The 14,039-nt window shown below is 38.4% G+C and overlaps 1 protein-coding gene across 6 annotated transcripts in view; it reads left to right on the top strand.

Annotated features, from left to right (window-relative positions):
• DENND5B (DENN domain containing 5B) overlaps positions 1-14,039 on the top strand; it is a 184,878-nt gene that overhangs the window by 137,243 nt on the left and 33,596 nt on the right. For all 6 annotated transcript variants that reach the window (XR_014314193.1, XM_082740656.1, XM_082740655.1 and 3 more), the window contains 2 exons: positions 326-404; positions 7,608-7,689. Coding sequence is in view for 5 of the 6 variants with exons in the window: in XM_082740656.1 (XP_082596782.1) it covers positions 326-404; positions 7,608-7,689 (161 nt within the window). In the remaining variant the exon portion in view is untranslated. The remainder of the gene's footprint in view (positions 1-325; positions 405-7,607; positions 7,690-14,039) is intronic.

Genomic DNA, 14,039 nt, shown 5'->3' on the forward strand with positions numbered 1-14,039 from the left:
TTTTAATTCTGTGGTTATTAGTGTGGCCAGTGTAGACAGTCCTAATTATATACAACTAAGTAACAGCCCAACTGAAGTCAGAAATCTCCATGCATGTACTTCTGGCCTTTTGTTCTGCTGCCCTTCCCCAGGCTATTGCTTATCTTTTCAGTGAGGCAAAGGATGACTCATTTCACACGGAGTGAGTTGCTCCGAATATTACACAGCTAAGAATGGATGATCTCCAAACTTCAGAATGACCATTTTGATGTGAATGGTTTTGATGAGAAATTTTTTTCATTATTGCTTATAAAATGAAAAACTTTTTTATACCTTGTCATTTCAGGGGAAGTCAGCTTTGTGGTCACATTTAATTCAGTTTCAGGACAGAGAAGAGAAGCAAGAGCACCTTGCAGAATCTCCAGGTGAGAGTTTGTTAGATTATTTCTACAGAACTGGCAGCATTAGACCACGTGAAGAAACAGTACCATGTTTTGTCTTTAAATCTCTCTCAGGCTGAAATTTACCCACCTTGCCAGTAATGGGATAAAGTAGAAGAAGCAAAATAAATTACTAGCTGTGAGATGTGAGAAAAGTGCTGTGAGATGTGAGAAAAGTCGCTCGACCTTTCTGACTCTCAGCTTCCTCATCCATAAGACAGGGAAAATAACGTTAAGCTATGTAAAACTATAATGTTGACTAAGTAAGATAACATGTGGAAACACCTAATGAATTGTAAAGGATCATACAAGTATACCTTAACTCTTGCCAGTGTTAGAGTGTAGTGTATACTGGGGTTTTTTTCTTAAAGAAGTTTTACAACCATCATTAATAATATGTATATATGTCTCAAAAGTCTTCAGGAGTCAGATTTCTTCAGTTTCTAGCAAAACATCGCATAATAGAAGTGTTATTATACTTCAGCTCATTAGAGTTATGTGGGGTTCCTAGATGTTCTGCCTTCCATATATTTTTCTTTATATAAAATAACCATCTATTTCACAAAAAGTAGTAGTAATGGTGGAAAGTTAATAGATAAAAAATGTTTTATACTGAATCAGCAATTTGGGAACCTTTTCTAAAATTATGGATAATTCTAGACATTCAGAAATGTAAAAAAAAATAATACTTAAAAGCCAACCACCAGCTTAAGAAAGCATTGCAAATATGATTGAAGCACAGCCTATTTCCATTCCCCTCATTGCACTACTACCCTAAATGTGGTGTTGATTGTTGGAAACCTAGTTTTTAAAGGTATTTACTGAGACAGCTAGGAATATGAACTTGATACTGCATTAACGTGAAATTCCACTAAACAGAATGTCAAGGTTCTGATGTCCCAAGATATAACTACATTTGTAAAAATTGAAATCAAGTTTAAAAGCATTTTGTAGTAACCAACTCCTTTGCCCCTTTTTCTGTTGAGAAAAGTAAAAATGCATTGGTGTATGCCTTAGCTGTGTTCATAGAAAATTTAGCTCTTCAGATTATAAGACCATAACCCAGATAGCTTACCCTAATTAGAAAAAATAAATTTCTAGGAAGAAGTAGCTATTTGTAGGGATGAAACATTGGAAAACCAAGCCTACTTAAGTAAGGCAGGGAGATGGAAGTATTTGGCTCTTTCACCAAAGATGGCATGCAGAATGTCCAGCTGTTAAGTTGAGCAGCTGCCAGGCAACACCAGCAGCTTCATGGCTCTGGCTGGTCAAATGTTGGGTGGTTGAGGTGGCTATCAGAGACTCAGCTGTTAGCAGTTCCCTTTTATTAGTCAGTAGAGGGATCAGCAAAACTCTGAAGTCAAGGCTAAGAAGTATCAAATATGTCAAAGCTTCATGCAGTCACTTATTTGTGCTGCACTATCAAGTGTTGATGAAGGGCTAGTGAGAATACAGTAAACACATGAAGTATGAACAACAGGCTGAATATTTTACTGATCCTAAGTAGGATTAATGTAAGCCATGTAGCTTTTGAAATCAAATTTACTGACTGTTAGGAAGAGTGGGTTTTATTATAAATATTGCCCTAACACTTCTGATTATTCAGCCCACAAAGTTAGGATTTTTAAAATATGACAGTATGAAATATAAAAACATTAGCTTAAAAATAAAATACTTCATTATTGAGAAGCAGTGTGTCTAATTATATAGAAATGAGCAGTTTATTGATTTTTCTGCTTTTAAATCTGAGTGGGGTTATTTTTTCCCCCAAAAATACTTCTGTTTACCAACTGTTAAGCATCCTAATTAATGGTAATAAACAGTCTGTATTTTCATATCAAGGAGAGATGCTCTGTGTGCTTAGAAATTCACAATAGGTTTGGACACTGCTGTTACTAACATTGAGCCAGGATGAGATTTTGGGATAGATCATTATTCTTCCTTCTGAAGCAACACAAAACAGGAGTCAGAGATATTCTAAGGGTTGTAGAAGAAAGGAAAAAGTCTGTCTTAACAAGAAGACCATAGCGGGTAGATTACCTTAATTTCTTTTAATGGACTTTATTTTTTAGAACAGTTTTAGGTTCGTGGCAAGATTGAGCAGACAGTACAGAGATTTCCCATATACTTCCCCATATATGCGTAGCCTCCCTCATATCAAAGTGGTGTACCAAAGTGGTACGTTTCTTATAGTTGATAACATTGACACATCATCACCCAGAGCCCATAGTTTATATTAGGGTTCACTCTTGGTATTGTACCTTCTGTGGATTTAAACAAATGTATAGTAGTATGGATTCACCATTATAGTATCAGTGTAGTTTTGCCACCGTAATAATACTCTCTGTGCTCTACTTATTTATCCATGTCTTTCCCCTAATCATTGGCAACCACTGGCCTTTTTATTCTCTCTGTAGTTTTGCTATTTCCAGAATGCAGTATAGTTAAGAATCATGTAGTATGTAGCCTTTTCAGATTGGCTTCACTTGGTAACAGATTATTTCACTTAGTAACACAGATTTAAGTTTCCTCCATGTCTTTCAGACTGTCTTAATTTTGACCAAGTCACTGCATCTAGAAGTTCACAGTCCTGTTGCAGGGACAAGATCTCAGAATGCAGTTGATCCTAGAAAGAAGACTGTTCTTGACATATTACCCAGAAGTTTCTGCCTTAAAAGTGTTGGCCACTTAGACATAGGTGCTGTTCTTAAACCTTGCATCTTTGGGCAAGGTTCCACTAAACTTTACATGGATTTTTAAGTCAGTTGGCAGGGAGTGGAGTAGGATGCCAGAGAGGGTGGAAAACTGCTTTAAAATATTATTCTGGGTCTAGCCCAAGAATTTGAGATATTCTTCAATTATCTTCATCAAAATTTTTCTATTTTAGAGGAGTGCCTGGCTGGCTCAGTCAATTAAGCATCTCCCTTCGACTCAGGTCATGATCTCAGGGTCGTGGAATTGAGATCCTAGTCTAGCAGACTCCCTGTTCAGTGGGGAGTGTGCATCTCCCTCTGGAACACCCCCCCACACACATTGGCTCACTTGCATACTCTTTCTCTCTCTCAAATAAATTTTTTTTTCTGTTGGGGTGCCTAGCATTCAGTAGAGTGTGCAGCTCTTGATCTCAGGATCCTGAGTTCAAACCCCACATTGGACGTAGAACTCACTTTACAAAAAGTTTATCTTTACTTACCAGCCTATAGACTATAGATGATTCTATAAAAACAATACATACAGTGTCTGTGCTCTGCAAACTTGCTGCCTCTGTAGCAGCTTTGATTCACGCAGACACACAAAAAGAATTCCTGTGGCTAAATATTAAATCCACAAGTGTTTATACTGAAGGAGAAAGTAGCCTATTACATTTAAGTTTGTTGAAATGAGAAGTAGGAATATATGTATACATTTAACTAGTGTATAGATTTCTCTTCTGGAGTAGACTTCATATAAATTTCTCTTCTGGAGTAGACTTCATGGAAACCTTAGAATTTAGATCTCTAAGTGAAATGTATGGCTTCCCTCATTTCAACTGCTTTGGGCTCACAGACTTCTGAATTGTTCCCTCCAGAGTCACTAATAAATTACTGTATTGGTTTCCAGGGGCTGCCATAATAAAGTACCATAAACTGGGTGGCTTACACAACAGAAATTTATTGTCTCACAGTTCCAGAGGCTAGAAGTCTAAAATCAAGGTGTCAGCAAGGGTGGTCTCTTCTGAGGCTTGTGAAGGAGAATCTGTCCCATGCTCCCCTTCTAGCTTCTAGTCATCTCAGAAATTCCTTGGCCCTTAAATGTCATATTCCAAGTATCCTTACATCATCTTTTCTCTACTTGTGTCTTTGTGTCTACATTTCCCTTTTATAAGGTCATCTACCACTCACACTGGATTAAGGCACACCCTAATGACCTCATCTTAACTTGATCATCTGCAGAGACCCTATTTCCGAATAAGATGGAACTTCTCTGTCTTCTCGAGGGACATAATTCAAACCATAATATAACTACTATTGACTACCTCCCATGTCATCCTCCAACTTTCTGGTTAGCAGATTATTCACTAATCTCTTTCTCCGGCCCTAGTTCCTACACATCCATTTGTGATATCCAGTGCGATGTCAAACTCACCAAATTTGAAAACAAACTAACTATCTCAGTACCTCTCCCTCTGTCCCTCTTAGGCTTTCTGCTTCTCTCCACATTATTTAATGGCATCAGTACTCTTCTCTCAATCAAGCTTCAAAGCCAGAAAGTCATTTGTAATATAACAGAAAGCCCAGTGGACATGACATCAGAACATTCTGTCCCTTTTGATGAACTTGTACAACTGGGCGGGTTTCTTGACCTCTTTGAGGTTTGGCATCTTCATTTGCAACATTGAGATGAACAGATCCAAAGGAAAGTAATAATTCAATGAGATAATTTTTATTAAATCGTTTCACATTCATACTTAATTGTTTTTGACTCTTGAGTCTTGCTCACTTTCTATATCAAGTCATTAAGTTCTGGGTTTTTTTTCCACTGCATATTTCTCCTCTTTGTTCTCCCTGGCTGCCATGGTCTTAGTTCATCCATAAGCTGGCCTGAAATAACTTCTAGCTCATCTCCCCTTATTTCTCTAGTTAACTAATTTCTTTAGTTAACTAACTAAAAAAGCACTCAGGAGCATAGCATTCTTTTCAGAATCCTTCCTGCCATCCTAGGAGTACTGCAGATTTCTAATTTGTCATTTAAGGCTCCGCCATCTGGCCCTGAATAATCTTATCTTCCTCCATGAGTGTTTGTTGAGCACATATGTAGTGTGTGGTCTCCACCAGGCCCTGTAGGTATTCCGTTTTTTTCCCCCCCTGTAGGTATTCTAAGAAAAGGATATGACTGAGCTTCAAGAGACATACAGTTTAATAGTAACAGAAATGTTAAATTATGCTAAGGTTATATTATGTGTTCAGTTTAACAGGTCCTATTAGAGGGAACAACATCTAACAGTGTACCTTGGGAAGGGAGAATATTTAGGAAAGATTGCACAAAGAGGCAAAACTAAAGCTAAGTTTCATTTTATTTTATTTATTGACAACTTACTTGGAGCCAGGCAATATTCTTAAGTGTTTTGCATCTGTTTGAATAAGGTAGGTATTGCTATTGACCCCAGTTTGCAGATGAGAAAACTGATCCTGGAGAGGTTAAATTACTCACCCAAAGTTGTTGAGCTGTTAAGTTCTCTGTAGGGTTTGAGAAAGCCATGTTCTTAACTATTAAGCTAAAGTGCTCTCTATCTAAAATGGCTAAATAGGCTGTAAACAAGAAGAAAGATACAGAAGTGTTAAAAGGATGAGCTAAAGACTTCAACCAATCACATGGAGACATAAAAAGTATATCATATGGGGGAGCCTAAGTGGCTCAGGTGGTTAAGGGGCTGCCTTCAGCTCAGACCTGGGATCAAGTTACCCATCATAGGACTCCTTGCTCAGCAGGGAGCCTGCTTCTCCCTCTGTCTGCCTGCCTCTTTGGCAAGTAAATAAATAAAATATTTTTAAAAAGGTTTTTAAAGAAGTACATCATATGTTTAAGAAACATTGATCAGCAAAGAGTGGAGAAAATAGGGTTCCAAAATAGAATGCCCGGAAGATGCTTGGGCCTGTGAGTGCTCTTACTGTGGGTGCTGCTGCTCTTTAAATGACAGGCCCCTCTTTTATTAAGCCTCTTGCCTGCTCTCAGCTTCCAGAGGCAAGATTGCTTCTTCTAGTCATGTCTCCCTCTAGCCACATTGCTGATTATGGTTTCAGTTCCTTTCACCTGCCTCATGATTTTTTTTTCTCTTTTCCACCTATTTCTTACCACTGATGTGGCCCTCTTTTATGCTATCTAGTCATCTGGTAGAAGTGTTCTCTACTATTTCACTTTCTCCTCAGAAAGAGAGGTGTACTTTCATTAACAACATACTTCAATGGTGAGAGTCTCAGACAGGAAGACTAACATAGCACATTTTCCACAAGCCAATGAACAGTTTCCTTGGTGTCTGTTACCTCCTGGATACCAAGATAATCAAGATAAAGCCGTGTTTTTGGTAACCCATTGAAAACTCCATGGCCTATTTATCACCCACCTGGTGTGGAAGGCACTCAAAAGAACTGTCTCTTGGTTGGCTTGGCCACAGTCTCTTTGTCCTGGCAGCCCTATCAGTGCTCATTCATACCTGCTAAGTATCAGCCCAGCCACTTTCACTGGTACCGAAACACAGGAAACATGTAAATCCTAAGACCCCAAAATGTTCAGTGCCAGCTTCATATACCTGTATGTTTCGGCACTGGACCATAGCTTCTCCAAAGCTGGATCTAAAAACTGAGAAAATGTATGTTTACTATAGAGTAAAGCCCACAACTTAAATTCTAATGTTATCAGTGTATTTGCAAAGTGTGATGTTTTAATTTCCTTTTCGTTCACAGATAGGAAAATGGAGATAAAGGGGGCACAGGATTCCACAGCATCCCATTTAAAGTGAGATGGAGCTCTCCCAACTGCAATACATTAGCTAACAAATGATTGCTTAGCTATGGCTGTATAAGGGAACAATCTTTCCTTCTTTTATAAATGTTAACCATTCAAGCTCCAAAGAGAATGACTCACAGACATTATACTTCTTAATGTCCATTTAGATTACTCACTTTGCATGATACACTGTACTTTGGATTCTGAACTTTGAAGTAGAAACTTACCAGACCAAAGAGTACCAGACTCTTAGATTTTCCATTTTAAGCACTCTTTCACAGTGAAGGAAATTATGTGATTGCAGTTCATGAGCCCAGAGATAATTGACATACTTAGTAACTTATAGACATTGCTTTCTTATAGTTAGCCAGAGCTATTAGAATGAGTAAGTTTAGAAAATAACTGGTCTTCATGGCCAGACTTTGCACACATTGCATTATTTGCTAAATGGGCTTTTATGACTCATTTTAAATTTGCAAATGCAGCCTCAGATTAATTAGAAAGAATATAGCTTTTACTGTATTAATAAAGGAGCACCATTCAGATGGGGAAAATTGAGCTTAGTTCTTATCAAAGTAAATTGAAAATATAAAATAAATTTATTTATAGAATGTGAACCATGTAGTTGTTTTGTTTTGGTTTTTTTTTTTGTCTTTGCTATTATTTTTCTAATACTTTGCTGATTTTTTTTTTTTTTTTACATAGTTGCCCTTGGACCAGAAAGAAGAAAATCTGACTCAGGAGTTATGTTGCCAACACTCAGGGTCTCTCTTATCCAAGACATGAGGTATATATGCTAGCATTTGATGATAACTGTCAAATATTTATGGCTTTCATTACATTACTCAAATGATTATGGCTATGTGTTTTTTTTGCTTATGTATTCTGAGGAAAACATTTTTTATAAACTTGCTTATTTTACTTTTATACTGTTATTTTTCTCCTGACATTAAATTCAAAGGGAAAAATGAACTGAGAAGAGTTTTAAAGTAGCTCAATTATTTTCTGATTTCTTTGTTCATTTTTTAAAACCTCCCTAAATACCTGTTGCCACAGACACAGACCAAAAAAATAATGACAAGTTACTTGGCAGAGAAACTGCTCTTAAGTAGGTTTAATTTGAAGCAAATGCAAATCTGAGAATTATCAGTTGCAATTACTGGTCATAGAAATCACTAGAAAGCATTGAGCTATCTAAAATAGATTTATTGGGGCGCCTGGGTGGCTGGCTCAGTGGGTTAAAGCCTCTGCCTTCGGCTCAGGTTATGATTCCAGGGTCCTGGGATCAAGACCCAGATCGGGCTCTCTGCTCAGTGGGGAGTTGGCTTCCTTCTCTCTCTGCCTGCCTCTCCACCTACTTGTGATCTCTGTCTGTCAAATAAATAAATAAAATCTTTAAAAAAATAAAATAAAATAGATTTATTGAATGAGGAAGACAGAGGCTTTTTTCTTTTAAACATTTTAGGTACAACACTTAGCTCTTAAAATATGTAGTCAATGTTATAACATTAGAACACTTAACTTTCCTTTTATGGTTTATTGCTTTCTTAATATTAATTATTGATGTTTATTTGATTTGTCAGATACTTGCAACTGAAAAGCACAGCTCTTAAGAGTGGTAGCTTAGTGCAGTGGTTATATATCCTGGCTTTACTGCTTGAACTGTGTGACTTTGGGCAACTTTTATAACTTCTCTGTGCCTCAATTTTCCCATCTCTGAAATAGAGATAAAAACCGTTCTCTATTTTATAGGATTGTTACGAGAATTAAATGAGTTAGTCCACTACTATAAAAAGTTTTAAGAAATACTTGGCTCATAGTAAGGTTCAGTGAATGTTAGGGACACCTGGGTGGCTCAGCCATTAAGTGTCTGCCTTTAGCTTGAGTGGTGATCCTAGAGTCCTGGGATAGAGCCCCACATCAGGCTCCCCGCTCGGTGACAAGCCTGCTTCTCGCTTTCCCTCTCTTTGCTTGTCTTTCTTCTCTCACTGCCTCTCTCTGTCAAATAAATAAATAAAATCTTTAAAACAAACAAAAAATAAATAAATGTTAGTTTTTGTTGTCTTAATTAATTTATATTTTTATATCTTCAGTGTCCTTTTTCCTTGCTAGACAAACTATAGTTGCTCTCAAGGAATCCTGTGATTCCTTTTGATGGCCAGCATGAGAAGAATAGTTGTAACTATGAGAGGAAAATGATTTCTAGATATCTTAATGGGAAAATGAAACAATATGTATTCTACAGTGATTTCATAGTAGATCCAGACTTTTAAAACTTTAATTAGGAGATGGTCACATCACACAAGGCTGTCCTACTCCTTCTGGTTTCCTGCTTATTTACCTTTATCTCCTTCATGATGTTGTTCTTCAGGGAGGGGGTGTCCTACTTAGATATACTCCTTTACATCATAAGAGACAGTATAGCTTCCTGGTTAAGACCTCAGGCTCTGGAACCAGCCTGCAGAGGTTGCTGTTTGAGCTCTATCAAACAGTCCTCCATATCCCCATTACTTATACTCCCAGTTTTCTCACCTGTAAAATGGGATAGTAACAGTCTTTCTCTCAAAAGGTTGGTGTAAAGATTCAGTGAGGGACACTGGGTGGCTCACTTAAGTTAACACAGTTAAGTGTCTGACACTTGGTTTCACCTCAGCCCGTGATCTCAGGGTTGTGAGATTGAGCCTCCTTTTGGGGCCCAGTGTGCAATCTGCTTGTCTCTCTTCCTCCCCCTTTGCTGCTCTCCTGACCTGTGCAAGCACGTCTCTCTCTCTCTCTCTTTCAGTCTCTCTTTCTAAAATAAACTTTAAAATCTTAAAAAAAAAAAAAGATAAAATAAAATAAAAATATTCAGTGAGGTAGTAAATGTAAAGAACCCAAAATAGGCCTAGAAACAAATGTGTGTATACTTATACATGTATATGTGTGTGTCTGTGTGTTTATATTTATTGTTTCTAACTTTGTTATATGTTTTCTATATACCACACAGACCATTCTTTTTATTTTATTATTTTTTTAAGATTTTATTTTTTGTTTGTGAGAGAGCGAGTGAGAAAGAGCATGAACAGAGGGGAGAGGGAGAAGCAGGATCCCCACAGAGCAAGGAGCCCAACACAGGCTCAACCACAGGACCCTGAAATCATGACCTGAGCCTAAGGCAGACACTTAACCAACTGAGCCACACAGGCACCCCAGACAATTCTTTTTAAACCATGAATTCAAGTGATATCTAGGATTCCAATTCAGTACCACAGGGACCATTCAAGCCTTCTTACTTGTTTTTTGGTGTTTTTTTGTTTTTTGGTTTTTGTTTTTTTATTTGACAGAGACACCGTGAGAGGGAACATAAGCTGGGCGAGTGGGAGAGGGAGAAGCAGGTTTCCAAGCCTGGGAGCCCCAATGGGGAGCTTCATCCCAGAACCCTAGGATCATTACCTGAGCCAAAGAAAAATGCTTAAGGACTGAGCCACCCACGTGCCCCTAGCCTTCTTATTTGTAATTTCTTTCTCCCATCATGAGAAACTTGGCTTTCATTATCTACGCTATATTTACTTATTTGTGCAATCCTAGTATATCCATAAGAGTTTCAGAATTACTAACCTATAACCCTGTAAGAAGAAGAAACAAGTTTACTAAATAAGTATAGTGCGTGTATACTGTTCTAGTTTTCTGTGTTTAGCTTTTCAGCATACAGTCAAAATACTGATTTCCAAAATTCAGATTTTTTTTTCTCCTCTATCTTCAGCGTAGTTATATTACTCATTTGTAATACAGTTAGATTCATTTGTTAATCTGTATTCCATTTTTGTTCTCCTTATATTCTGGTTGTTTTTGTTTTTAATGTAGGTGCAGTAAAATTCATACTTTCTTAGTGTGTAGTTCTGTGCATTTTCACAAATGCATAGTCATGATACAGAATAGTTCCATTACCCCAGAATTCTCTGGTGCTACTTCTTGAGTCATTCCTTCCCCCCAGTTTCCTACGCCTGTCAATCACTGATTTATTTCCAAGCTCTTTCCACCTAGAAGGCCTAAAAGTAGTAATGCCCTAAAATAGCAGTTAGTACATCTAGCACCCTTATACTGATTTCTAAATACCATCCTCCAATGAAAGGAATCAGGGATCCCCAGAGCAGTGACTGATTCCAGGACTGGGGAATGGAAAATACTGGATGAGCCTAGTGAATATTCAGTGTCAAAAAGTAAGAAAGTGCTCAGAAAGAAGGGCATCATATATTAAAGACACAGGAGCCAGCCTAAAAGAGCTCCCAGTGGCTAAAGCTGAAGCAGTTCGAGCAACATAATAACTAATAGTACTGGCACATATTCTGTAGAGTAAAATAAATATCCATGAGTCTATTATGATATAAAGAACTAAGTGAATAAAAATAAGAGCAGCAGGATAGCTTTTATTTTTTTTAAGATTTTATTTATTTATTTATTTGACAGAGAGAGAGAGAGAGCGAGAGAGGGAATACAAGCAGGGGGAGTGGGAGAGGGAGAAGTAGGCTTCCCAAGGAGCCTGATTCCCAGGATACTGGGATCATGACCTGAGCCGAAGGCAGACATTTAACGACTGAGCCACCCAGGTGCCCCAGGATAGCTCTTTCATACAGAAACCTCCAATTAATAAATGTAGGAGAATGAAGTAGAAAAATTTATGGTTGAAAGCTTAAGGTGAAACCAGGATGTTTGCATAATCTCAAAGTATCTCTGCCAAGAATTTAATAATTAAAAGGAAAAAATAATCTTACAGTAGAGAAACCCAGCAGGCACCACCTTAACCAAGTGCTCAAGATTAACATCACTAGGGGCGCCTGGGTGGCTCAGTGGGTTAAGCCGCTGCCTTCGGCTCAGGTCGTGATCTCGGGGTCCTGGGATCGAGTCCCGCGTCGGGCTCTCTGCTCGGAAGGGAGCCTGCTTCCTCCTCTCTCTCTCTGTCTGCCTCTCTGCCTGCTTGTGATCTCTGTCAAATAAATAAGTAAAATCTTTAAAAAAAAAAAAAAAAAAAGATTAACATCACTAGTAATAAGACATAACATCATGTACCCCCTGCTGTGATACACTGAAACCAGTATATCACTTCTGTAGTATTCTTGTCATAAATGTATAACTACAATCTAACCATAGGAATACATCAGAAATATCCAAACTGAGGAATAATCCACCTAATAATTGACTAATACTCTTCAAAAATGCCAATGTCATGAAAAATGGGGAAAGGCTAGGGAACTGTCATAGACTGGAGAAGACCAAAATGACAGCCAAATGCAGTTTGGGATCCTGGATTAGATCCTGGAAGAGAAAAAGGACATAAGGGGGGAAACTGGTGAAATCAGTCTATAGTTCAGTTAATAGTATTGTACCAATATTCATGTCTTAGTTTGGTTACATATAATGTTAGCATTAGGGGAAGCTGTGAATATGGGAACTCTCTGTACTGTTTTTACAACATTTTTGTGATACTAATTATTTAAAAATGAAGCATAAACTCTATCTAGTGTGTGTGTTTCAACCAGGTCCTACAAAGGAGATGTATAGGGACCGTTTTTTTTTTTTTTTTATAGATTTTATTTATTTTTTTTTTTTTAAAGATTTTATTTATTTATTTGACAGAGAGAGTGCACAGTAGACAGATAGGCAGGCAGAGAGAGAGAGAGGGAAGCAGGCTCCCTGCTGAGCAGAGATCCCGATGCGGGACTCGATCCCAGGATCCTGAGATCATGACCTGAGCCGAAGGCAGCGGCTTAACCCACTGAGCCACCCAGGCGCCCAAGGGACCGTTTTTGATAGGCATAGATAGCATATCATGCTTGCTTTATTGTAATTCATCCTCCCTATAGGTAGTATGGTAATCTTAGAATAAAATCCAAATCCCTTGGGCTGCCTGTGTGGCTCAGCTATTGAAGCGTGTGCCTTCAGCTCAGAGCATGATCTCAGGGTTCTGGGATGGAGCCCTGCATCAGGCTCTCTGCTCAGACGGGGGCCTGCTTCTCTCTCTCCCTTTGCCTCTTCCCCTCCTTGTGCTCGCTCGCTCGCTCGCTCTCTCTCACAGTCTCTCAAATAAATAAAATCTTAAAAAAAAAAAAAAAAAGCACCCAACTCCAAATCCCTTGCCCTGGTTGGCAGAGCCTACTTGATTTGATAGTGATATCTTCTACCATCCTCCTTGCTTCCTGCCGTGGAGCTTTTTCTACCTATTCCCTTCACCTGAGAGCTTTCCTCTGACACCTGCCCCAGAAAAATTTCCACAGGCCAACCTCCATCTTATCATTTGCATCTTAGTTCAAATGTTGCTTCCTCCAAGAAGCCTCCCAGGTCACTTGTATAAAGCAGCCACCCAGGCACTCTCATTCACACCCCTATTTTAATCCTCTCCATAGCAGTTAGTTATTTGTTCTTCTCACACTGTTTGTAAACTTCATGAGAGAGGCAATCTATCTGTGAAAACTGTTGAATTGCTAGTAAGTGCTAATGGAGTCCAACACATAATTGGTGCTCAATTAATTGTTAAATGAAGGATTTGCCTATTTTAAACTCTGTGAGTATGCATGAGGGTGTGTTTGGCTGGGGTGGGGGGGGTGCTTATCTAACATTTTTGCATATATTTTTATACCTTTACCTGATTCAACTGGCCAGACAGCTATTCAGTTATTTTGGTTACAGTTTCAAAGCCTTAAAAAGGTAGTGATTGCTAAGATACTTTTTCCTAATTGATTTAAATTTTAGAATATAGAAGGAACTTAAGAAGTCCTATTGCATAGCTGCTTTTTACAGATAGGGAAGCTCAGGCCCAGGCTGGTTAAGTCTAAGACCATATCACTAATCCTTTTTTCAAGATTTTATTTATTTATTTATTTGACAGAGATAGCACAAGCAGGGGGAGCTGCAGGCAGAGGGAAAAGCTGATTCCCACGCAAGGAGCCCCATGTGAGGCTCAATCCCAGGACCTTGGGATCATGACCTGAGCCAAAGACAGACGCTTAACCAACCGAGCCACCCTGGCATCCCGACCATATTGCCAATCAATAGCAAAAATGGAACTAGAACTAAGGTTTCCTGACCATAGGTCAGGTCTCTTTCTAACTAGATATAAGGTGTCAGCCTTTGTCAACATTGGAAGGAAAATACCAGCTGTGA

Source organism: Mustela nivalis (assembly GCF_964662115.1).
Source record: "Mustela nivalis genome assembly, chromosome: 7".
Lineage (NCBI taxonomy): Eukaryota > Metazoa > Chordata > Mammalia > Carnivora > Mustelidae > Mustela > Mustela nivalis.